General features: G+C 46.9%; 6 protein-coding genes and 1 non-coding gene across 7 annotated transcripts; 3 read left to right on the top strand and 4 right to left on the bottom strand.

Annotated features, from left to right (window-relative positions):
• Window positions 1–1,203: 1,203 nt before the first annotated feature.
• CLUP02_04779 (glycosyl hydrolase family 10) lies at window positions 1,204–2,618 on the bottom strand (the record flags this gene model as incomplete). The annotated part of the gene is made up of 4 exons (XM_049283790.1): window positions 1,204–1,870; window positions 1,926–2,174; window positions 2,230–2,285; window positions 2,364–2,618. 4 exons carry the CDS (start codon window positions 2,616–2,618, stop codon window positions 1,204–1,206), a joined length of 1,227 nt encoding a protein of 408 aa, XP_049140933.1.
• A 173-nt stretch (window positions 2,619–2,791) lies between these two features.
• CLUP02_04778 (uncharacterized protein) lies at window positions 2,792–3,034 on the top strand (the record flags this gene model as incomplete). The annotated part of the gene is made up of 1 exon (XM_049283789.1): window positions 2,792–3,034. The coding sequence occupies one exon, from the start codon at window positions 2,792–2,794 to the stop codon at window positions 3,032–3,034; it is 243 nt and encodes an 80-aa protein (XP_049140932.1).
• Window positions 3,035–4,049: 1,015 nt separating this feature from the next.
• Window positions 4,050–4,144, bottom strand: CLUP02_tRNA073. The gene has a single exon. It is a non-coding gene; the product is annotated as a tRNA-Ile (tRNA).
• Window positions 4,145–4,669: 525 nt separating this feature from the next.
• On the top strand, window positions 4,670–5,443 carry CLUP02_04777 (uncharacterized protein; the record flags this gene model as incomplete). The annotated part of the gene is made up of 1 exon (XM_049283788.1): window positions 4,670–5,443. One exon carries the CDS (start codon window positions 4,670–4,672, stop codon window positions 5,441–5,443), a length of 774 nt encoding a protein of 257 aa, XP_049140931.1.
• Window positions 5,444–5,707: 264 nt separating this feature from the next.
• CLUP02_04776 (cytochrome P450) lies at window positions 5,708–7,552 on the bottom strand (the record flags this gene model as incomplete). The annotated part of the gene is made up of 4 exons (XM_049283787.1): window positions 5,708–5,743; window positions 5,802–7,050; window positions 7,127–7,277; window positions 7,336–7,552. 4 exons carry the CDS (start codon window positions 7,550–7,552, stop codon window positions 5,708–5,710), a joined length of 1,653 nt encoding a protein of 550 aa, XP_049140930.1.
• A 561-nt stretch (window positions 7,553–8,113) lies between these two features.
• Window positions 8,114–23,990, top strand: CLUP02_04775 (uncharacterized protein; the record flags this gene model as incomplete). Its single annotated transcript, XM_049283786.1, has 14 exons — window positions 8,114–8,420; window positions 8,477–8,760; window positions 8,847–8,971; window positions 9,033–9,694; window positions 9,751–9,776; window positions 9,837–10,030; window positions 10,090–10,359; window positions 10,404–11,028; window positions 11,097–11,736; window positions 11,798–12,202; window positions 19,154–19,262; window positions 19,330–22,147; window positions 22,232–22,300; window positions 22,563–23,990. 14 exons carry the CDS (start codon window positions 8,114–8,116, stop codon window positions 23,988–23,990), a joined length of 7,962 nt encoding a protein of 2,653 aa, XP_049140929.1.
• A 332-nt stretch (window positions 23,991–24,322) lies between these two features.
• On the bottom strand, window positions 24,323–25,384 carry CLUP02_04774 (uncharacterized protein; the record flags this gene model as incomplete). Its single annotated transcript, XM_049283785.1, has 1 exon — window positions 24,323–25,384. One exon carries the CDS (start codon window positions 25,382–25,384, stop codon window positions 24,323–24,325), a length of 1,062 nt encoding a protein of 353 aa, XP_049140928.1.
• Window positions 25,385–25,941: the final 557 nt, after the last annotated feature.

The raw sequence follows: 25,941 nt of genomic DNA, 5'->3' as shown, positions 1-25,941 counted from the left end.
ATGTAATTGGATTAACTTGTTCTAACCCCAATGCCCCTCCACGGTCAAAAGTCCGGATTTCCTTTGGCCGCGGGGGCTCGCGCGAGTCAGATAAGCTACGTGAATTAGCTGACGTTTCCAGCATGAAGCCCCACGGTGTCCGTGGATGAGGTTCAGCTGTTCGATTCCATGCTGTTGTGCGGCGTAGCACAGCCTGTCAGTGACTTGGGGCAATGCAGGCCAAGCGTAAAATCCGTATGTACTCCGTACTTCGTACGCTTCCTCCCGAGCCAGACACCAGCATGCATGGAGCTTTTCCATTCTTTTCTGCTGCAGCCTGCTGACGGAGGCGCTGACAGACGTTCTTCTTGGCTTGCTGGCTTTAGCTAGTTCCCTTGTCATCCCATGGAAACATGTGCGTTAGTATGCTTGGTATGCACTAAGGTGCTTATTGCCGATCGTCCGGGACGACGGCGTCGCGTATCATTCGATCGCATCGCAGATTTGCAGAATAGCCTTTGATTCCCCCTCAACTAGCCTGTGCCATTTGAGTTGCGCCGCTTCCGCGGCATCATTACAAATTCCTAGGTATATCCATCGGTGATAGGCGATGAGGAGGGTTACTATCGGCGTTTACCTTGCATGGATGATTGATTTAGCGGTGAAGCTTGTGCCAGTCTCTCGTTTCCAATGTGCCTACCCGTAGCATCTACCAAGTTATTCTTATGCTCCCGGACTTAAGAGCACTAAACTCTACGACGACGAGCCGAGGTGCAGCATAATACCAGGAAACTCAATTAGTAACCATTTTAGTTTTTCTGTGCTTACGTCTGGTTCCCATACTGGAGCGATGTAGCGACAATCACACACTTGGTCTAGGAGCTTGGGAGCGAGATTTAGTGGGTTTTCCCCGTGGAAGAAAACACAGTTCTCTTTGATCATCAACCGTGATGTCAATGGTTACACAAAACATCAAGTATTGCCGAAAGAGCATACGTTAGCCAGGAGCAAACAGTTGAATTCATTCTTCATGAATCAAAGTACTAAGTAAGTATGAACATGAAGGTCAAGTATTTACATCTGGTTCAATCAAATGGGCATGGAACCCAGACTGAACCCACCCCCACCTCTACCCCGCCATCCCCGAAAGTGCCGTACCCTCTCCGTCCCTTGCTTGTTGCTCACGATAGAGAGCGGGCGATTAAAGAAGAATCCCGTAATCTCTCAGAGACATTGAGAGTAGTAGTCATTCGCCTTGGTACAGACGTAAGGAGACTGGCAAGTAGTAGGCCCGGTCCAGCCAATACCACCGCACTGGCCCCAGCGGACCTGTCCGGCGCCAGAGGCAGCACTACTCGTAGTCGCAGCAGCAGATGTAGTAGTCGTAATCAAAGTCGTCGCGCGCGAAGTCGTAGTCGGAACGGCACCAGTAGCAGCAGCAGCAAGTACAGAGGAAACAGACGTGTACGCAGGCTTCTTGTTGAAGCTGGCGTCCCACAGAAGGGCATCACCGGCACCGCTGAATGTCTCAGGGATCCAGCTGTACTTGTCGGTGAAGCCCCAGATGGTGACGCCGACGCACCCGGCAACGTCCAAGCAGGAACCGACGACGTTGGCATAGTCGTTGCCCTGTGTGACGAGGGCGGCGCTGGAGGCGGGCAGGCTGGAGTGGCGGATGTCGAGCTCCGTGTAGGCGACTTCGAGGCCGAGGGCGGTGAAGCGGCGGAGGGCGGTCGCGAGGGCGCTGCGGCCCGGGGTGGAGCCCACGATCAAGTGGCCCTGGAAGCCAACACCGTCGATGGGTGCGCCGGCGTTCTGGACGATGGTGACGGCTTCGTAGACGCGGTTGGTCTTTGCGCCGTTGTACTCGAGGTTGTAGTCGTTGTAGTAGCTGGGTTCTTCCATTAGTGATTGAGTGGTAAGAGGCAGGGGACTCTCTGGCTTACAGCTTGGCATTGGGATCAGCAGCCCTGGCAGCTCTAAAGGAGATGGGAAGGTAGTCGGTGCCGAGGACGGTGTAGAAGACGCTGGTGCGCCAGCTTCCGTCGTCTGCTGCTGCTTCATTGACGACATCCCAGGCGTAGCACTGGCCGAGATAGTGCTTTAGAACGTTGGAAATATGCGTGTTGATGACGGCAGTCAGGGTTGCTGCTGTCCATGATCCGCTCGAGACCCAGTTGGGGAGTTGAGAGTGCCTGGTTCCTGGTCAGAGTTGTGCACCACCAATGCTCATACCAAAGGGAAGTTTACCATGTCAAGGTGTGGCATCTCAGGATCTGGCCGTTCGCCTTTGCAATATTCGGAATCTAGGCGAAATCATCGAGTCAGCCCGCGCTCAGTCTAATGGATCTAGCCAAGCCCCCATGCCCTGGCGCATCACGTACAATGTCTCCCGAGGTGTAAGAGAAGGTGTTCTGAGTAGGCTCGGTATACGCCCATTTTTGTCCGTTCTCAGGTACCAGGGAACCAAATTCGGCAGTGTTGTTCACAATTGCCATGTAGGCGGCATCCGTAGTTGTGCGGCGCTCATCGACGGCCGTGCCGAAGTACTTCAGACCGGCGCGGACGGCAAGGGTGTTGAGCTGAGCCGAAACGAGGCCGGAGCCCAACAGAACCGCGAGAACAGCCTTGGCGTACATGATGTTCGACTCTCTGATTCTGATTGATGGTCGATGAGCTGAGCGATGCGCACACGTCTGACAACTAGAGCATCATCTCTTATCGACATCTTCCCTGGGGTGGGTACCGTAGACTTATACATGATCCTGAACAAACTCCATCGCGAGGGAGGTCTGACCTGGGGTCACATTGCATGCTGCTTTCACCCTTTGTCTCTTGGCTCTCACTAGGTTGGCTGGCCATCGAACATGACTTTGGAATATTCCTGGATTCTCGACTTTCCCACGTGGGGTGTGGCATCGCCGGCCCGAAGGATGTGCTTCCCGCTGCTAACCACCCACGCAAATATTGGGGAAATTATCGTGGTGGTTCAGCGTCAAGCAGGAAGGACCCTCAGATCTCCTGCAGAGGCATTCATCCTTTTTACCCGGAGTGAACCTCTCCCAGCTCGATCGCGTCATGTGCAAACTCGCTGAGAACTATCATATGTCTCATTGCACCAGATAGGCATACTGGCCGCGCAAGTCAGACGGAGCAACAGCAGCAGTGCCGTGGCCATGTCTGGCAAACTGACTTGGCGCTCGGAGGGTGCTCCGAGAATTCCTGTGCCTGGGCTAGCGCGAGGGGGAGAAAGTGGGCATCCCGCCTGCGCCGTAGGCCCATTTCCAAGATTTCTTTTTTGGCGCGTGTGAGCGCGGGGTTGTTGTGCAGACGGAGGGAACCAGAAGAAAAGGTTGACAGAGAAGAGGAAAGTTGTCCGTAATGTGCAAGTGGTTGGCGTCGACAAGCTCATTTCAAGTTCCGGGCCCAGAAATCGGGATCTGAGAAAATTCCACCAGTAGCCACCCACGCTGCAATAATGAGGTCCAAGATCGAGGGTCCTTAATGAACGCGTCGATATTTAGAGAACCGTGGCTACGGGAGAGTCAAGGGTTGACCCAATGCCGGATTCCCATATTAGCCTGAATATCTTTTTCTTCGCCTTCCCGCTGGAGTTACATCGCAGCAGGCGTCTAGTGCTTGGCAGGACAGCCAATTTGAAAGGCGGATATGCGCGTGTGAAGTCGTGAATGGAGATTCACGGCCAACGCCGGCCACTACTGCCTGAATGTAGAGATCGGGGGATGCGATGAGGAGCGAACAACCTAAGTACGCAACGATAGGAAGCCCCGTCACGGCTATCTGAGCAAATTTGTGCGCATTATGTCCATCATGAACAGGCCTCATGGTAATTAGAAGACATATAGATTCTCGCGACGGAAGTCGAAGTAACCGCGATTTTTCTCCAACTCTTTCAGGTGGTCTGTCTCCAACATGTTCCCCACATCACACAAAACTTCAACACAAATTTGCGCACCACAATTGTCTATCGCCAAATGGCTCTCGTGGAACTCTCATGGACACTAGCTATTTCAGCAAAATAGTAAATAGCGCTCGTGGCAAAAGGTTCGTGATCAGTGGGAGGCTTGAACTCCCGGCCTTGGCATTACACAACATTTCAGGTGAAATATTAGTACCACGCTCTAACCAACTGAGCTAACCGACCCTTTTCCGAGTTGACGGTAGGGTGCTCAATTGTAACTATGAATGGAGGAGCTCCTCGGCTCCACAAGGACAACCAACCAGCTTGTTGATCCCAGAAATAGAGCAAGGAGCCACAGTCGAGACAAAGCTGCAGCAATATGTCTCGCTGAAATGCGCTTCTTTGACGAGTTCTTCATGTCTTTTCCATCTTTCTTCATGAATATGTGGTTCGATAGTTAGCAAAGATTCTACTCTACCAGAGTAGTCTAGAAGTTAAGGGTTGAACATACAGCAAAGAACCCGCTTCTGTTTGGGCTTATCTCGAATCCTCTCACAACTTCAAGTCAGAATCAACAACTCTTTGAATCCACGCGGTAGAATAGCAAAGAAAGATGTTTGATTCTTATATAGATAAACTCGAGAGACCTCGTATGTCTACAATAAACTTGGTCACAACAGCTTTAGTAAACTCCAGTTCACACTTGTCTTTCAATAACATTGAACAGCACCCTACGCTATAGCAAGCTCAGTCGTTGATTAGCCCACGATGCCGTTTGACTCTGAGCGCAGTCGATCAGAAGTACCATCCTCCTCAACCAACCGCACGCTTCCGGGTAGTCGGCGTTTACGTCGTCGGCCTGGTAACTTTTCCTTGAGAGTGTCCATCCAAGGCATTGCCCTCGATGCAGCGAGTTCGGTAGGAGACAGTGGCATCAACGACTCCGAGTCGATCGCAACCACCGGCACCGTCATCAGACTTCCTGACCTAGAGTGCTATCTGGGTCAAGGTTCAATGTCGATCGAGTGTGAGGTAGATGGCCATTTCGTCATTACGCCTTTGCGTCCGACTCGTACCAACAACACTAGCGCGACCTCGTCGGATGCAGGCTCTCTGGTACCCTCCTTGATCAGTCGTCCTACCCATTACCCCTCCAACAGATCAACCATGTCACCTCGAGAGTCTATGCGAGGCCGTCCGTGCTTTGCGAACAGTCCGACGCTTGGCTGGGAACCATCCCGCCGACGATTTGGGTTCCACAGCGAGCCGTCCCCGGCATCTCTTCGCTCGCGACGGATGGAGATGTTTCATCGGGACAGGGTGCATGTAGCTGCAGTCCCCTCGATGCAGGTGTATCCAGAGATCAGCAGTGTAACCAACAGTTCCCAGCGACTCTCCGTGTCCCCGATAACTCCTCCGCCACAGTACCCCGGGCTGGTGCACATTGCCGGGACTGAAAGCTGGACCTCCAGCCCGGAAGAGCAGCAGGCCCTGGAGGCTACTGCAGATGACGTTATTGGTATGTGGAATTCTCGCGGTTGATCACTGAAATGAGGGATATGGTGCTATCAGATCACTTGGGCGTTTGAGATGTTGTCGTTTACAAGGCAAGGGAGTCTGTGTTTGGAATTAGGAACTGTGAAGAAGGTTACCAGGACGACCTTCATATGGAATATTTTCGTTATTAAAAATAAGATAGTCGTGTGAGGTTCTGAAGTCCCCCATTGTCATCATGCTTAGAGACAGATCCGCGTGTTCTATAGAAGAAACAGGCAAAAGCTAGCGTAGCAACTCAGCAAGCGAGTCTCACTGTCGCTTGGTAAAGCTCAACTGGCACTCATCCTTGAGAAAAGAGTCAGCATCTGCGAAGTTAGAGACTGAGACATGACCAGACACTTACCATTGGAAATAATGTAGCAAACACCCTAATCTCCTCCGACTTCTCCGTAGCATGATGCTTCCAATCAATCTCCAACGCCGCCTTGCCAATCATGGCAGCCATCGTCAGTGGCACATACCTCCTCGCAAGGCAATCATGTGGTCCAGCACCGAAAACGAGCCAATTCTTGGTCTTGGACTCGGCGTCTCCAGTGATCCATCGGTCAGGGTCGAAGAATTCGGGGTTGGGGTAGACATTGGGGTCGTGCAGGGCCGGGTAGCAAGACGGAATGATCATGGATCCCTTGGGAACGGTATAGTTCGGCGTAACAGGGAAGTTCTTGGTTGCAAGATAGGGAACGAAGATGACGGGTGGACGGAGACGGAGGAGCTCCTTGATGACGGCGTTGGTGAAGGTGAGCGATTCCAGCATGGGGAGGTCAAAGGGCTTGGTGCTGTCACCACCCCTCGCGGCAAGGTTCTCTTCGCGAAGGCGCTCAACAACGTCTGGTCTTTGCGCCAGGACTTGGAAGAGCCATGTCGTAGCACTGCTAGACGCATCCTGGGATGCGAAGAGGAAGGTGAAGAGCGTCTCTGAGATTTCCTCGTTGGTGAATTCCCTGATCATGTTTGAAGGTCTCACAGCATCGGTGTCGCCAGCAGCAACCTTCTCGCGATACTTATTGGACTCCATCATGTGCAGAACCCAGTGGTCAACAATGGATGCCGGAGTCGCGCCCTTGGCCATGTTGGCTTTACACGCGGCCGCGCACTTTGCAAACTCAGCGTGGACCTGGTCAGCCACGCGCTTTCCGAGCCAGACTTTTGTTCCGGGAATGTACATAGAGAGAGGAACGTTGACAAGCTCGAGTGCTGCGGTGACGAGGTAGAAGTCGTCGGCAATCTTCTTGACGGCGCCTTGAGAAATGTAGTCGCCGAAGAAGGTACGGCACGAGAGCGCGCAGTTGTTCTCGCGGAAGAGAGCCATGTAAGCCATGGGATTTCCGTTGTTTGCCTCACTTGCGGCAACGAACTTGTCAAAGTACTCGCCCAGCACCTTCTCGTGAACTGGGAGGTATGTTGCCATTGCCTTGTTGGTGAACAGGGGCATCAGGCCTCTCCGGTACTCGGCATGTTCTCTGCCTTGGAGGAAGACCCAGGCTTTGTGGCCGAGGATATCTTTGGCGATGGGGACGATACATGGCTCGGCGTAGGCTGGAGACTTGAAGACTTTGTGGGCGATGTCGCGATCAGAAGCAAGAACAACGAACCTGAGATATCAATGATCAGGGCATGCACCTAAGTGACCTTGAGGACTTGCTTCTTTGACTGAGCTAAAGTACTTACTTGTGGAAGACTGACACGCAGCTGAGGGGACCGCTCGCCCATTGGGCAAGGTACTCCTCGAATTTGGGGTGTAAAGCCTGGATGAAGGGTCCCATGAGGGGGATCTTGTACGCAGGTCCAGCAATTGAGCCTTTCCTCTTGAGATACATCACTAGCAATATGTCAGTCTTTTTCTTGTTATCTTCGAGGAGCTCAAGGTCTGCTCGTACCCTGATCGTACACGACGACGCCAAGAAGGAAGGTGACGATGTACTGCCATGTTGACCAGCCCGAAAAGAAAGCCGGCAGCGTGCTAGGCGACAGAACCGTCTCATTAGACCATGTTTGCCTTACTCCAGGCTGTACGATAGGCGTGTCGACGATTGCTGAAGCCATGTTAAAGTCTACAACGGTGTTGCTGGACCGTTTTTCCCGCCAGGAGAGCATCTAAGGGACATCTCGGCACCTCTTTAAAGGAAGCCAGTAGACCCATCAAAACGTCAAAGGGGGTTTCGTCTTGCGTATTCGTATCCTGTAAACACCATCAAGCACAATCTCATTTCAACTGGTCTCTGTCTGGTTGAACCACATGCAGAACATCGTTCGTTTCTCTTCCCAAACCGCGGAACAAGCCAGCCCTGTGAAGTCTTGGCATCTCATCGACCTGCGGAGACTAAACCTCTTTCGGTAATCAACTCGATGTTTGTCAGCAAACAAAACTGGAGTTTGACAAGGGAGGGAACTGAGCAGCGAGATCCCTAACGATTGAAACTGCGGCGACTAAACCCCTTTCGGTCAGGACACCGCAAGAAACGAACTGTCAAGCGGGAGCAGCTCTTCAGTCTTTCGCGGATACGCGGGCGAAGCTCTCAGACCATTGTCTCCACCATTGGATCACTTTCATCTCTCTCTCTCTCTCCTTTCGACCTCACGGAGGGACCATCGACTCACTCCAGTCCAATTCTTCCATGTCCTCATCGCCCCCAGTCCAGTCGATCTCGCACAAACATGCGCCAAACCCTCCGCCGGTCCTGTGCTGCGTGTGCAAAGTCTAAACACAGCTGCGACCTCCGCACGCCGCGGTGCTCCCGCTGCATCAAGCGCAAGGTCCTGTGCGCCTACGCCAACGAACCCCTGACGGCTGCTCCGGCTGCTTCCGGGTCCGCACCGGGGGGTAGCGCAACATCGTCGCCGGGACCTCCGCTGGACGGATCCGGTGCTTTGACCAACTATCGATTTGGATCTCTTGATCCTTTTGACTCTTATCCTCAAACTAGACTGCCGCGGCAGCAAGTTCAACGTCTTATTCATAGCTGTATGCCTATTACGACTAAACCTGTCGATCCACGTCTAGCTCATTAACCCATGTAGTTCTCCACAAGATCGCGTTCGAATACTACCCTCTAGATCTAAACGCGACGTCAAATCCATTCCTTGTCTCATGGTGGCCATTAGCTCTCGGTGATCCAGCATTATTTCACGTTTCTTTACAAACAGCATGTCTCGACGAAGAGTTGCTGGCTCAAAAAGGATTTCAGTCATCAGAAATTCTGATGGCGGATTCAGTTGCTCTACTTCGCCGGAAGGTTCAAGACGACTCAATGGCCATTCAAGATGGAACCATGAACTCAGTCATCACTCTAGCAGCTATCGAGGTGAGCTTGGCCTTGTCCATTTCAGCCAGAACCTCATGACGATTCGATGCTGTCACATGCTTACTTACTCTCTTCATGCAAACCAGTTTGGCAAAGGAAATATCCAAGTTAGCAAAATGCACGTTGATGGAGTGAAGAGACTTGTCAATATGCGAGGAGGCATTAACTCGGTGAGACAAACCAGTCCACTAACTGCAAGGATGGTCAGCTGGTACGTTGAATACAAGCTCTATAGCACAACATTTGCGTACTGACGTTGGCTGACCTCGAAGGGTGTCGATGATTGTTACCGGACTGCCTCAGTTTGAAACGCAGAACGACGTAGGCATTGGCGACGGTGTCCCTACGCCTCCTGAATGGCAGATAGATCCAACTATTTTGGACAGTGATCTATCTCATCTCGGCGATGTTGAGATCGAAAACGAGGTCGAAAATGTTTTAATACGGCTTCGGAGTATTTTTCGCCGCGCGCAGAAAGCACCGCTACAACCAACAAGACTACATGACCTATCATGTTTTGTCATACACCGACTTCTGTTGTCAACCCCAGAAGTGGTAGAGCCACATTCGGCATCTAGTGAAACTATCCGACTGGCGACTATACTCTACATCTTCATCATCCAGGGTCCGACGTATTACTCACACGCCGTCATATTCAACACGATTGTCAATCGGCTGATGGAAAGCCTGGCGGAGCTCGTACCATACGCTCACTCCAGCAACAGTCTCTTCGTTTGGCTTCTGACTGTAGGCATGGTTGCCTCGCAGGGAACCCAGCACTACACCTGGTTGACTGGCTTGGCAAGAGATTTTGTGGCACTGGCCCAAGTGAAAAGCTGGGTTAGTGTACTTGCCTGTCTAAGAAGTGTTCTCTGGCTGGACATAGTCCACGGCGAAGACATCTTCCGACCCCATTGGGAGACTATTTTCGGCTGTTTAAATTGAAAAAAAAATCCATACGCCTGATTAAGTCTCGGATAAATGTTTCAGTATTGACTGAACACAACGCAAAGCTGGTCAAACTTAGGACATGACCGATATTAACTCAATATTGGATGGAGCGAGAGAGGGACTAGGTCAATATCATGCAGGCAGACGAAGCCTTCAGATCTAAATATGCCTTTTATTTGGCAGTGGGCTCCGCAATCAATCGCATCAACTGCGGAGAGCCGGGCTTGGCTGTGTCCCGTGATCACGTGGCATGCTATTTGGACCGTGGTGATAAACAGCACCCAACTTGGACGAAATCAATCAGGAGCATATTTCTTGAGTTCACTGCACATTATTTAGTGTGTCATGAGACAAGTCGCTCGCTTCATACGCATCCAGAAGTTCAAAACGCCTTCTTCTCGCTGTACATTTGAGAAATGAGACATTAACTGATTCTACCCTACTGAAGCAATCACGCTGGCTGGCTGATCTCTCCTCGGCGTGTTGGACCCAGTTGGACCATGCCATCTGCACTGGTAAGGGGCGGCGGTTGGCCGCATACAAGCGACCTCGAATCGAATTTATTGTTTCTATTGGCCAACAAGAAGACTCAAAAGGGCATTGGGCAGTCCAGCCGCATTTCCCCCTCATCGAAATCTTGCCGCCACAGTTGGCAGCATTTTCTTGCCATTCTCACATCATTTCTGAATCAGTGGATCCGAAACAATGGGTTTGAGTCTGAAGAAGAAGTTGAAGGACTTCATCCGTGGTCCGAAGAAAGATGACGCACCCAAAGAACCACTTCACGCCCACCCGAGTCCACGGCAGCAGGCGGGTGCGCTCGCGGAGAAGGCACCCAGCTCCTGCACGACCGATTCTTCGGGGACAGCGCAATCAATTTCAGCCAGCGAACCATCAAATACGCTCCAAGAAGATACACGAGACGAGCCGACCGCGAAGTTAATGCCTTCCCAAAACAGTGAAGGGTCTATTCGGCAGTTGTGGGACGTGGCATATCAAAACCTGCGAAATCAAGAAGAGAGCCTCGTCCAAGAGTTCGAGGACCAGATATGCGGCAACTTGGCTGCTGGCCTTGGTGTCGGCGTACGTTCACATGCCGGAACGAAAGACTGGTTGGCAACTATCCTCAAGCACAAGATGGACCAAGTCAACCGGGAGTCTTGGAAGTTGAAATTTGGCAGCTCCGAGGTGGAAGTCCAGGATGTTGTAAAGCCCGTCCTAGCCGTGGTCGACTGGGCCAATGATTTCGTTGCCAAAGCTCTGGTCTCAAATCCATACGCGTCGATTGCCTGGAGTGGTGTGAGCTTGTTACTGCCGGTAAGCTACTACCTTTCACATTCGCTACCTGGTCTGGGAGACTGACGTATCTTGGATGATCTGCACAGCTGCTTCTGAATCCCTTGGATCAAGCCGCCGCTCTGGCCAAGGGGCTTGAGCACATATCGTCCCTCATAGTACGAAGCTCTATGTGGGAAGATCTCTATGTCCGGCGTTACGAGTCTAAGACCAGCGAGGCTTCGCCGGAGCCGCATGCTGCTTACAGACTCGTCTTGGAAAGACTGTACAGAGAGATCCTCAAGTTTCAGATTGTTTGCTATCGCTACCACAACCATAAAACTGCCTCTCGCATGGCGCTTGATTCTGTGAAGCATCATGACTGGGAAGAGCTGCTTGAACAGATCAAATATCACGAGACCGAATTCGACAAAGTAAGCAATCATGTGCGGGACCAGGCGTATACGGACGAATGGGAAATCGCAGAGGCGCGGCATCAAAAAGCCATGAACCAATGGGAAAGGATTGGTACAGATGTTTCCGATCTGAGAAGAAGGATTGAGGAAATCCAGAACGATGAGAAGCGCAAAGAATTGCTCAACTGGCTTTGTACCGTTGACCCTTCTGTGCAGTACAATGCCGCGCGTAGTAAACACCGCAGTGGCACTTGCGAATGGCTAATTCAAGATAACGAAGATTTCAAGACGTGGGAAACAGCTCCAAAGTCTTTCTTGTGGCTCAACGGCAAAGGTATGACACGCAATAGTCGTGTGATAGGTGATATTCTTTTCATACCGCTGACAACATCTAGCTGGCTCCGGCAAATCGATTCTGAGCTCATCGGTCATCAAAAACTTGAAAGAAAAGTCAGAAGAGAATCCTCAAGTTGCTCTTGCGTACTATTTCTTCAGCTTTGGGAACTTGGAGCAACAAAAGGTAACCGTTATGTTATCTTCGCTTATTGGCCAGTTTTGCGCGAGGCGTCCCGATACGCCACAGCCGATCAAAGAATTAGAGAGTTTCATCATCAAAAGAGAGCGTCCAGATACGGAGACACTTGAGAATGCACTTAGAGCTGCCGTTCGTGGGTTTTCAGCGGCATACATTGTTGTAGACGCTCTCGATGAGTGCCCGATTCTTGACGGGGAGCGAACGAGGCTTATGGACTGCCTCAGTAAGATCATTTCCAAAATGCCGGATAATCTCCATATCTTTTGTACGAGCAGGGCCGAGCCGGACATTCGTACTAAGTTCGAAGAGATGCCGTCTTTACTAACAAAAAACACCATCAGTCTCATGAAAAGTCAGGCGGGCTTAAATAGTGATCTTGTTAATATCCCTATTATAGGGTAGTTAGTTCGAACCGTAGTTAATAAAGAGATTAATTAAACTATATAAATATCTGCGTAGGTATAAAAAGGAGGTTCTAACTATAGGTTAGGCTAGCTACGATAATCGTAAATAGGGCCCCTAATTAGCCCCTACGTAGTTAGCCGTATGCCGCGGTCGAATTAGACTTCTAATTTAATACTAACTTTCTCTTTTTTTTATCGATTTAACTATTATAGTTAGAGGTATAATTCGACCTCGGGCCCGTTTATTAAGTCGTCTCCTTTTCCCCTTTTTTTCTACTCTTTTTATATAACCTATCCCTCTATTTATATAATGACTTTTTTATTACTTATAAATTATTCTAATCCCTTATTTAGTACTACTTTTATAAAAGCGTTTACGAGGTTATCTTTACTATTAATCTAATAAATCTCGAGTATCTTACGCTTTTTATATAATTACCTAAGGGTTATAATATCGATTATAAGCCTCTTTTCCTTCGTCGTTCCTAATTTAACGAGGTATTTATATAGCGAATAAGAATCAGTATAAATAACTATTAGAATAAGTAAAAGGCTAATTCGATTAATAATCTTCCTTAGCGTTATTAAAATTATATAAGAGAGGTTAATATTATTAACTATACTATAGACCTCTAATACTAGTATACTTCTCGTTACTTACTTATTTTTAGTTAACGAGTAGTAAATTATATTACTATATATAGTAAATTCGCTCTTGCCTATACTCTTATTAGCTAGGATAATAATATACCCTAATTACGAAGTAAGGTCGTTATTATTTATAAATAACTTATTAATAAAGACGTAGAGCTTACTAATTATAAGGTCGATCGGGTAGTAAATAAGACCTCGATCGAGATTTATCTATTACTACTTAAGCCGCTTATTAAGTACCTCGACGTCTTATTTAGTTAGATCTATAGCCTACGCTACCCTAATATAATTAAAAGTTATTTTAAGCTAATAAATACTCGTAATATATACCCCTCGCACGAGCTTAGCCTTATATTACTTCTTAACGTTAGTTACGTTTAGATTGACGAGGTTAATCTTCTCGCCCTACCCCTTTTATTAAATAACGACGGTTTCCCCTTTAATTATAAGAATCCCGCTATTAAATACTAAGGGGGTATTTATTATAAGGACCTCTTTTAGCTTTGCTACGAAGCCCGCTTTTTAAAGCTCCTTATCCTCTTTTTTTATAAAGTTAATATCGGATAGGCCTAATATATCGTCGGTTTATATTCTAACGATCCTAAATTAGTTACCTTCGTACTCTATAATTAATAAGCACGGGTCGTACGTAGAGGTAATTATTAATAATTAATTAATATAAAAATCGTAGTATATAGCTTATTAATAAGTACTCGATTCTGCGAGCTTATATAGTAGCTTAAGCACTTTAATAATCGTGCTTTCTAAGTACTTACTAACTATTTCCTTCGGTAAATAGGCTAGGATTTTCCTTATGAGCCCTGTGGCCGATTAAGTATAGGCCTAGGTAATATTATAGCTCTAAATCTCGTATCTCTTTTTCTATAACGATACTATTAATACTATTATTAATCGTTAGCTATAGCGCTATATAGTAAGCAATTATATAAGTAGCGTCGCCTTTTTAACGTCGCCGTACCCCTAAATTACGTATTTAGACTTCTCGTACGGCTAGGGTATTCTTTTCTTTTTAATTTTACGAACTATTCGTAATTTAAATATATAGAGGTTTATATATTTTTCTAAGTTATATAGGATAAATCGATAGACCCCTTAATCGCAAAGAGTATTTACTTCGATAAGATCTAATCCCTTATATAGCTTTTTAATAGTTATAATTACGCCTTCCTTACGTAGTTTAACTACTAGTTCGAAATCGGCTTTCTCTTTTACTATATAAAAAGTATTAATTACCTCGTTATTAGTAATAAATTACCGCGTTAGGGCTTGCCGTTATAGTCTTTTATAACGTCTCGCTAGTAGTATTAGTACCCTTTTAGTAATTTCCTCTTCCTTATCGTTTATTAATACTACTACGACGATTTTGTTAAAAATAATTTCCTATACCTCTGCCGCAGGTTATATAGTTTCCCCTGGCTCTTCTTTTTTTTATAAGTTAGAAATTACTTCGTTAGGATCTATATAGTACGGTCTAACTACTATAATTAATACTTTAAGTAGCTAGTCGCGATCTCTTGCGATTATATAAGAGCGCTCGTTAATAAAAATTAACTTATATAGCCTAGCTTATTATTAAGTAATTTCGTACTATACTTATATATCCGAATTTAGTAGTATATTTAGATTATCCCCTATATCGGGCCTATTACGCGTAGTAATTACTTTATTAACTTACTTTTTTATACTTACCTCGCGTAGTACTTATATTACTTTTTTAACTACTTAGGCTCGTTAGCTTATACTTAGTAACGGTAGCGAGGCTAAGGTCGTTCTTAAATATACTCTAAATACTAATAGCGTTAGTATAAGTCCGTTAGGCCCTATAATATCGTTATAATATTTAAGTACTATTTAGAAGCATTCGTTATTAGTAGAATCCGGATTTTCCTCTTTAATAATTCTAAACGCCCTTTTTAATTACTAGTATGCCCTCTTTACTTTTTTAATACTATAATACGCTTTAACGGGTACGACTTTTAGCTATATACCGTAAGCCGTTATATTATCCCTAAATTTTACCGATTTAAAGCTAGTACTAGCGTCGGTTTTAATACCGTCTAGCGGTCCTTAGTATATATTAATCTAGCTTTTTCGTAGGGCTACCTATACTATCTTTACTTATAGATCCTAGAAAAATTGCCCTGCTTAGAAGGATATAGCTACGTCGATTATATATAGTACTAGCCGACTATTTAAATAGAAAATATTAACGACGATTTCTTAGTTAAAGTTAAGCTTATTACGTAATTTAAATTTAAATCTACGTGGGCTCTGCGTATTTATTTAGTATTAGTAATATACTTTCGTTAACTACTCTAGCGCCCCTATTTTAATATTATTATTACCTAATTATTTTAGGAGGTTATATAGCCTCGTAATTAACGGGTACCCGAATCTCTAGTATAGTTTTCTAAGCTTACTTTTCGTTAGGTAATTAATCGACTTTATATTATTAATAAGCTTTATAAACGCATGCCCCTATTATTATTTAACTATCTCGAAGTACTTATTACTAGAGATTCTGTTCCTCGTATTATCGAATATAATACCTAGTCGATCTATATTTTTTAAATATAGGAGAAATGGGGTATTAATAGGTAAAATATAAAAAGTTATTGTTCTAAAGTACGTCTCTATTTTTATTATACCTAGGGCGACGATTTCTTTACCTAGGCTAAAACTAATCCTCGTAATACTTATTATTAATATATTAAGCGTTACTAGCGCAATTTTTTATAGCGCTTAGAACTACCCTTTTTTTCTAGTTAACTATTACGATACCCTAATATTTAGGATAATCTTATAAAAATTATCTAGGCCGTACCTTTTACTCGTATAAAATATTTATATAAGCTTAGTATTTAAAGGATCTAAGTAATATAAAAAGGACCCCTTTAGCTACCCCTAGATTTGCTTAGTATTATATTCCTTTTTTTTAGATATTAAGAGAGATAACGTCTTCTCTTTAATTATTAAGAAAATAGGCTTTAGCCCTATTAGATTTACCTTTTTAGCCTCCTTTATATCCGTTATCTAAGGGACCTTCTCTTATTATTTATAAATAAAAGCCTACTTATTAAGAGCTTTTGCTACCCTCTATTCGTTTAGCTTCGTATATCTTCTAGAGGCTAACGGGGTAAAAAAGGAGTAATTAATATTATCGATTTTATTATAATCTAATTCGTTAGTATAGGGAGTAAGATCTTCTTTATTTTCTGAATCTCTTATAGGGGGTATATACTTTAGGCCGCTACTTTAGCTACCGTCGCTAGGTTCCGTGCCCCCGGATCTGCCTTTATATATAACGAGGAATTAGTTAAATTAACGAGGGTTAGTTTTACTATTTACTACCCTCGACTTTTTATATTATTCGTACGATTTAATACGCTCTTCCTCAGAGTAGTTACTTAACTAATATCTATCTTTTTTATAAATATAGTATTACCTCTTTTATTACCCTACCTATAAGTTAAATCTCTACCTATTTAACAAATCTAGGCCTCTTTGTTAATAATTACCGTATTTAACCTCTTTTCCTTTCTTATTATACGTTTAATTAACCTAATATTACTAATAAGGGCCGTCGTACGCTTAAAAATAGGTTTAGTACGGCATTTTTATTTTAATATTAAAGCTAGATCTTAGCCTTAAGTAGAGCGTCTCGTAGTCTTCGGGTACTTAGTATAGGGTTATTTTTACTTCTAATATACGCTAGACTGCGGTATAAAAATATCCGACTTTCCGCTTATTTATCCCCTTATTTAGCTAGGTTTTTACTAGCTTATTAATTTAATTAATAAGCTCTTTAAGGATCTCTACTCGTAATTTACCCTCTATTATCCTAGCTATAAATATAAAAAAATCGCTCGTAGCTTAGATAGGAGCTCTAGGTTCTTATCGTAGGTCTCGAAGCGGCTTCGGATTATATTAATTATACTAAAAAAGTCGTTTTAATTAAAATTACGTACCGCTTCGTAATAATAATTAGAGGCTTTACTTATAAGTACAATATTAATTACTAAATAGTACTAGTATTCCCTAATTCCGACTTTTTTATAATAATTATAAAATATCGTTAGGGTTTTTTATAAGACCTTATACTTCCCCCTAGAGTATAATTTCTCTTTTAAAAAGATCTTTTTAAGGTTTATAAATTACCTCGTATTCGCTACTAGATTTTTAGTATCTATATACGATCCCTACGTCGCTGCGTATTATTAATAACTTCGGGTCGTTTATCTCTTTTTTTATTAACCGATCGGCGCCGAATTTTGCGTTAATAATAATAATAAGTTATAAATCGAAATAAGCAGAATTATTAATTATCGTACTTCTAGTACTATATTTTACCCTAGTATATCCTTTTATAACGATAGATTTCTATTAGTAATTATAAGGAGGAAATCTAGGTCGTTTACCCTTTTTTTAAATTTATTAAAACGATTATACGCTCTATTGCCCTATACCTAGTTTTATAATATAAATTCCTCCTCTATAATTATCGCTACTAGTATTTTATATAGCTCTTACGATTATAATTACGTTAGTAATACCCCTCGCCCGTAGAGGAATTTATTAATTACTTTTATAATTCTTAGGCTTGCGCTCGCGAACTATTTATTTAGTTAGTAACTAAGGTCGTTTACGATCTTATAGAATAGGGGTTGCCCCTATAGCCCCTTTTTTTTATAGACCTTAGTTAAATAGATTAATACCGCGTTAATTTATTTATTATTAAGCTAATCTGCGATTCTATATATCTACGTCCCCTAATAGTCCGGGTTAATATTTACTTATTTATAAAGGATTAGGATTCCGTTTAGGATCGGGTTTCGTCCTTTTCTTCCTTACCCTAACTTACTAAGGGTCGTACTCTAGCTTATGCCTATATTAGTAGTTACTAGCGTATTTAATCTTAATAGGGATATATTTAATTCGCGCGCTAGTTATAATAAATCCGTGCTTTTACTACTTAACGAATTTATTAAAGTTTAGGAGATTCCCGTTTCTTCTTACCGTCTCGCTACTACTTTCGTTTTTACTATTTCTAACGATTATTACTACCTTTCTAAATCGCTAGCTATCGTACTTACTAAGATCCTCCTTTTTATTTAGTATAAAAAAGTAAGTTTTAGTAGTTCCTTTTTATAATAGTAGCGGCAGACGTTTATATTACCGTAAGAAGATATAGTAATTAGTCTCGGGATCTTTACTAATTACTAATTTCCGCTGTCCCGTATACTTCTAGCCTCTTAAGCCTCGTGCTCTTTATAACCTCTAAATCCCCTCCTCCCTCGTTAGACCGTCCCCTATACTATATTCCTAAGTAATACCCGGGGGGTAGTTAAGGGAGCTACGAGGAGGTCGTTTAGATCGCGGGCTTAATATTATACCCGTGAGATCCTCGTAGTAATAGACTTTTCTATATACCGTAGATTTCTTAGCTTAATAACTCCTATAAGGTTACCTTCGCTACTAAGTAAGAATGTCTACGTTTAAAGATCCCTTTTTTTAATCGCGCAGTACTCTTTTATATTATATTATTAAGCTCGTTTATCGTACTAATTAATTAAGTAGGTAGTCGTTACGTAAGTATTTCTTTTTACTAATTTAACTAGTTAATTTTTAATTACGGGCCGGCTATAGAAAAGTCGTTTAGTAAAAAAGCTGCTCGGGGTAATAGTAAAAGGCTAGTTACTTAAGTAGTTCCGTTAATTAATATAGTTTAACGTAATAAACGTCGACCTCTCGTAGGTAGTAAAGGGCTATAATTACTTAATTCTGTGCGGTATTTAAAAATCGCCTCCTTTTTCGTTTACTTTCGTAAAGTTAATTAGTACGAATCTCCTATCCCGTGCGGTATTAAAAGGTCGTTTTTTCTACGTAATAAAATACTTTACTAATTTATAATAATAGAATTTAACTACTAATTAGTATTAGTATCCCTATTATAGAGTAGTTAGTTCGAACCGTAGTTAATAAAGAGATTAATTAAACTATATAAATATCTGCGTAGGTATAAAAAGGAGGTTCTAACTATAGGTTAGGCTGGCTACGATAATCGTAAATAGGGCCCCTAATTAGCCCCTGCGCAGTCGGCCGTACGCCACGGTCGAATTGGACTTCTAATCTGACAGATCTAAGTCTGTACATCGACGCCACCTTAGCTACTGGAACGTATAAACTTTGGCCTCCCGAGATCAAGACCGAAGCCAAGGAATCATTGCTCGCGAAAGCGGATGGAATGTAGGTTAAGATAGTGGAGTGAACCACTCGACTTCATGGCGAAAGACTGCAACTAACACGGATTTAGGTTTCAATACCTTGTCAGCCAGTTCGAAGTTCTCCAAAAGTTGAATTCGAGAGAGAAAATACGTTCAGAACTTCGGAATTTGCCATCAGGACTTGACGCAACATATAATAGGCTCCTTCTCGACCTAGACCCCAATTTTCAACCTCAGATCCTAGACTCGCTGAAGTGGCTAGCTTTTTCAAGCAGACCACTGTGTCTCGCCGAACTTGCCGAAATATTCATTTTCCGTCCTGGGGCTGTCATCGACCTGAAGGAAGAGCGACTTTTTGCCCCAGAAGGGGTTTTGAGATATTTTTCAAGCCTCGTCACTACCGAGCCAGAGGAGCGGTATCACAATGGAAGACGGAAAACAACCACAGGTGTCCGCCTCGCTCACTTCACAGTCAAGGAGTATTTGATATCCAATCGCATCGAACAAAGCCCTGCAAAGCAGTTCTGGTTTACGGAGAGGAATGCTCACCTGCACATCGCTCATTGCTGCCTGTCTTATCACGTCAGCCAAAGTGCCGAGGCCGAGGAGCATCACGATGGGCTACTTCTGAAAAGGTACGCAATCGATAATTGGGTACGGCACTTAGACCTAGTTCCGCGCCATGAATGGTCATCTGAGGTTGTCCGGCTCGCTGAGCGTGCCCTGTCCACCTGCAGTAACAGCTTAAACCTGCTTATATGGAAAATGCCACTATCCTATGATACGAAGCTGGCATATTGGTGCACCTGGAAGGAACAGATCAACATGCAGCAGCGGCCGTACTGCTACACCGCCGGGCTCGGCTCTCTGAATCTCACCAAACTCCTGCTTCGTGGAGCTTCGAGAGCCAGCATGTACTCGGTTCAGGAGGATCTCAACTTGACCCTCCGAGTCGCTGCCAAGGCAGGTTATCATGATATTGTACAATTTATTCTTGCCCTATGTGCAGGTGACAAAGCACGAGACGCGATCACTGTCGGGCCGCTCCAGGCTGCGGCATACCAAGGACATTTGGCCATCATAAGCCTCTTGCTGGACAGTGGCGCAGATATCAATGCGTACGATGACGAATTCGGGTCGGCTTTGAAGGCCGCGGCCATGGGCAATCAGTCGACAGCACTACAGTTACTCCTGAGCCGCGGGGCTGACGTCCGCACGGCAGGTTGTCTTTTGTCGTGCTGGATATCGGCTTATGACGAGAACTATATTAATGTCCCGGAAAATACTGAAGTTTTGCAGCTTCTTCTCGACGGCGGTGCTGATATCAACAGCAAGTGTGCAAGACACGGAAGCCCACTGAATCAGGCAATCAAGAGGTGGTTAAGTCAGAAAACGCGTAGCTTTTTTGACTTTGTTGTAGGGCACGGCGCCGACATTACATTGGATGATGGGCGAGATGGCACCCCGCTCCAAGCGGCATGCCTCCCACCCACGAAACTGACGGGCAGACGTGCTGGTAACGCGTCTCGAAGCATTGCAGTGATTGAGGCCCTGCTAGACATGGGGGCCGACGTGAATGGCCAGGGTGGGGAGTGCGGTAACGCATTACAAGTGGCATGTTGTGGACGATATCGCCACACTAGTGTGATTAGTCTGCTTCTCGACAGAGGCGCGGAAATCAACCAGCTGGGAGGACGCTATGGGACAGCATTACACGCCGCCTGCTCGAAAGCGGGCCCAGAGCTGGTTAACTTCTTGCTTGATAAAGGTGCTGACCCTGCGGTAGAGGGTGGGGAGTTTGGAAGCGTCTTGCAGGCGGCATGTTCCAACTACAACCTAGACTACCGGCTAGGTATTGTGAAGAAACTGGTCGAACAGGGCGTCGATATCAATGCTGTCGGTGGCAAATTCGGAAGCGTGCTGCAAGCGGCAGCTTCAGACGACGGCTCAAACTCTTTCAAGGGCGGGCGTGAGGATGTCGAAACCTTTTTGCTCAGCAAAGGCGCAGAAGTCAACATGCAGGGAGGGATCTATGGCACAGCACTTCAAGGCGCTTGCGACCGAGGCAAGATGGGAGCGATTCGCTTGTTGCTTTCCCATGGTGCAGATGTAAATGTTGAGGGCGGAAAATACGGAACTGCGCTTCAGGCGGCTTGCGCGGGTCAGCTCTGGGGAAAGGACTATTACGGCATGGCGCGCCTACTGATAGAACATGGGGCCAACGTACATGTTCAAGGCGGCCTTTTCGGGAGCGCCTGGCATGCTGCTGCTACAGATCCTGGTTGGAGTGATAACACCAAAACGATGAGGCTCCTTCTCGACCATGGTATCGATATTGACAGCATAGGCCGACCACATGGCACTGCTCTGCAAGCTGCCCTTGAGATCTTGGGGCATCACGACAGCCTCGTTCCCAGGCTCCGGCTTCTTCTCGAACGCGGCGCTGATGTCAACTTAGGAAGCGGTCAATATGGATTTCCGTTGCAGTCGGCGTGCGTAGCGCCTAGTATTTATGGATATGAGGTGAGCATCTACGGCCTCATCTACCTCCTCGAAAACTGCCCCGAAATCAACGTCAACATGACAGGAGGATTATTTGGCACGGCTTTACAGGCAGCAACGTCCCAAGGCAAGACAAAAGGCGTTGAGCTGCTACTTCAGAAGGGCGCCGACACCAACATTCGTGGCGGAAAGTACAGAAGCGCACTCAATGCGGCCATCTTCAAAGGGTATTGGGATCTGGTCGAGATACTGCTGGATGCTGGAGCCAAGCCAGACTTTTATCATCTTTCCGAACCCGACGAGGAATGGCTGGAAAGTATTGGCAGTGAAGATGGGAAGGGCGCTGTGGATCGTTACAGGAAGTTTTGGGAGATAGAGACGCTGAAATTGAGTCAAGGCAAGGCGGTAAAAGGGGAGAATGACTAGCCATTTCCGTTCTGATGAGGATCATGTACTGCCACATAAAAGGTACTGAAATGATCATGTTAGCTACTACAGTCTACTGCAATATCGCTAAAGCGAAAGAAATCATTCATTGGACTCATTTGCAAGCTGCTGGTTTGAAGTGTACCATCACGACTTTGGACAACTGGGCCAACTAAAACATCCATGTGGTTTTCTGGTATGACAACAAAGATCCAATCCTGCCATTTCTAATCTTTCACGTTGATTACCTGGAAGAATTTGAAATTGGTATATGATTTCATCATACATAAACTATAACCGACCTGTTCAAAACCAACTACCCTCGGATTCTGCCGTCCCATACCGCTTTCACGTAAGAAAGGAGAGCACGCGCGGTTTACTTCTCACACGACAGTCCACCCTTCCGCAACACAATATCAACAAAGCAACGCATACTTACCAAAGTATGATTGCGTTGCCGAATTCATATAATAGCATCGATGAATACGCGAAAGATCTCAGCGAATTCATGGGAGCGCCCCTAGTCCGCCAGATTACTGGGGACATCCACGTCAACGACTCACTCATCTACAATGCCTGGGACGCTCTACCCGTGGAATGGACATCCTGGTGGAAATCATTCCCAGATCATCGCATAGCCCAACAAGACTTGATCGACAGCATCGAAGAGTTGGGACCCTCCTCGCTGGCAAATGAGGAAGCAAATGAAAGCCAACGACACCAACAATTGCCAGACAGGCCAGATTCGCTGTCTAAGTGGCTCGAGAGCATCCGGTCGCTCGCTCTTCCACGAGACCAACGCCCCGGCAAGACTATCGCCCTCCCAGAGATCCTAACAAGCCGCATGAAGACCAAAAAGATTGCAGAGGTCTCCACCGCCGCCGCATACATCCACAACGTCTGCCAAACAAACAACATAACCCACATCATCGACATGGGCTCAGGCCAAGGGTACCTCTCCATCGCACTAGCCTACCTCTTCCCAGAGCTCCGCGTACTAGCTATCGACGGCAGCGAGTCCCAAATCGCGGCCTCAGAGGCCTGCGCAGCCAGTCTCGGTATTCCCGAAAGCAGAATCCAGCATATGCGGCGCTACATCGACGGCACGCCACCTTTGGCGGACGAGATGGCGGCCTGGGCTGAAGACGAGAAGTGCATGCTGGTCGGCCTCCACGCGTGCGGGAATCTCTCTGAGCACATGCTGAGGTACTTCACCACGGTCCCGTTCATCGTGTGTCTGGGCGCCGTCGGATGCTGCTACAACCACATCGTCCCGCGTTCCGCCAGTTGTCCTGATGGATTCCCCATCAGTGCAAAGATGCGAGACAGAAACGTCACGCTGAGTGCCACGGCGCTCATGACGGGCTGCCAGGCGCCGAACAACTGGGAACGGGCGGATCCGAGCAAAGCAGAGTCGACGTACTCCAAACGTCGCTTCTACCGAGCCTTATTGGAGAAGATTTTCCACGATAAAGGGGTAGAACTCGATAAGGAGGATAGACCAGTGTGGGGCGTGCGAAAGGGAGACATGGACAGCTTTAATGCGTTCGCACGCAGAGCAATGGGATGCCTGAACGTTGACGAGAGCAAAATCAGCGATGCTGATCTCTTAGCTTACGAGGAAAGGTATCGAGGATATGAAGGCAGAGTGGCGATCCTTTGGACGCTCAGTGTTCTGTGCTGCAAGGTTGTCGAGAGCGTAATTGCTCTAGATCGGTATTTGTTCCTGACGGAGAACGGGGGGCAACATGTCGATGTTGTGCCGATATTTGATTATGCAATATCGCCACGGAACCTGATGCTCGTGGCTGATAAGACATAGATGCGTACTTTACCAGGACCTAGACTAAGGTAAATCATGCAACATGGAGTGCAGCAGAAATCGCTCCCAAACATCATTCTTAATCGACCTCTTATCTTGGAGACATACTGCAAACAGGCCAGGCACCAGAAATGAAGCCATAACTTTCAAGCCCATGCTTGAGCGTCGAGATATTGTTCATCATGGAGCAACTTCTACCTCACGACATGTAGGTGTCAGGTGGTCTAAAGGTCGGTCTCATGAATACAATATATTAAAGCCAACTATATACACAGAATCCAATACACAAACCCCGAGATGCAATCTCAACACACTCCCACCCCCTTCATATCTTAGAACATCGCAAGGGCAGCAAGACCACACACAGCCGCGACAGCGACACCGAAAGACGCACGCCCAGCAGACGCAACCTGCACAACAGAAGGCAAAGGCTTCGCAGTAGCAGTAGGCGCCGCACCGGTAGCAGAACCAGAGCAAGCGGTGGGCGTAACAAGCGAACCGTCAGGTCCGAAGGGGCTGTAGCCGAGGCATCCGGCGTACTGAGCAGCGCAGGTAGACATGTTGGCGCCGGGCGCGCTGCGGCACTTGTTGTAGGCGTCGTTGCAGCCGGCGACGCAGCCGGCGCCGGTGGTCGCGGGGGGGAGGACGCCGGTGGCGATGGGAGGGACGGCGGTGCCGGTGGGAGGGGCGACGGTGGTGATGGGAGGGACGGCGGTAGCGGTGCCGGAGCAGGCGGTCGGGGTGACGAGGGAGCCGTCGGGGCCGAAGGGGCTGTAGCCGAGGCAGCCTGCGTAGTTTGCGGCGCAGGTGGCGCGGTTGGCGTCGGGGGCAGAACGGCACTTGTCGTAGGCGGCGGCGCAGGTGGCGGCGCACTCGGGGCCGGTGGGGGGGACAATGCCGGTAGTGATGGGGGGGACGGCAGTGGCGGTGGGGACCACGGCGGTGCCGGAGCAGGCGGTGGGAGTCACGAGGGAGCCGTCGGGGCCGAAGGGGCTGTAACCGAGGCAGCCTGCGTAGTTTGCGGCGCAGGTGGCGCGGTTGGCGTCGGGGGCGCCGCGGCACTTGTCGTAGGCAGCGGCGCAGGTTGCGGCGCACTCGGGGCCAGGGGCGACGCCGGTGGAGACGGGGCCGGTGTGGGTGATGGTGCAGGGGCAGTCGGTGATGGTGAAGGTGGTGGGCTCCTTGATGGTGTAGGTGAACTTGCCGTGGTAGATGACAGTGGGCTCGGGGCAGTAGGTGGTGATGGCGGTGACGACCTGGGTGTAGGTGCCGTTGGTGAGGAGGGCGGCGACCGGGGCGGCGACGACGGGGGCGTCGGCCACGGGGGAGCCGGATGTGAGCTGGGCGGCGCTGATGATCAGGCCGGCCAGGAGGGGAGCCACGTGAGAAGACATGTTGTTGGGGTTTGGGTGGTGAAGACCGTGTGGTGTAAAAGAGTGTGGTATGACTTGATGTCAAAGTGGTGAATGAGTGTGTGGGTTGAGATGGAAAGAAAGTTGAGTCTGTAGGAGAACTCTGATCATGATTTATAGGACATCGAGTTGAAGCCAAGACGGCGAATTAAACGTAAACATTTCAGCTAGCGTCGATGGCCAAGGGGTAGTTTGTTGGCAAAACTCGGATCAGATCCGGTCTGGACGACATTTTACATTCCGGTGCTGTTGTGTTTGTCGTGCCTCGCTCTCCAGCAAGAATTCACTTAGTCGCGTCTCGTATTCTCTTCCCAGGAACTTCGCTCCTAGTCCCTCGTATCTCTGCTAGCGTTCTTCCCGTCATGCCTGCCGACCGACTAACGCTCTTCTGCGTTCTTTCATCCTGCCGCGCCTATTTTAATCTTAAAACGCCAAAGTCTTAGCCATTTTCCTGGGGAAGAGGCGAGGGAAAGGGGGTGAGTGTCGGCGCCACGGTAGTGGAATGTACGCCATCTCGGCTATGGCTATCAAATCAACAA

Source organism: Colletotrichum lupini, chromosome 3 (genome assembly GCF_023278565.1).
Source record: "Colletotrichum lupini chromosome 3, complete sequence".
Lineage (NCBI taxonomy): Eukaryota > Fungi > Ascomycota > Sordariomycetes > Glomerellales > Glomerellaceae > Colletotrichum > Colletotrichum lupini.
This window is presented reverse-complemented; position numbering and strand designations above follow the sequence as displayed.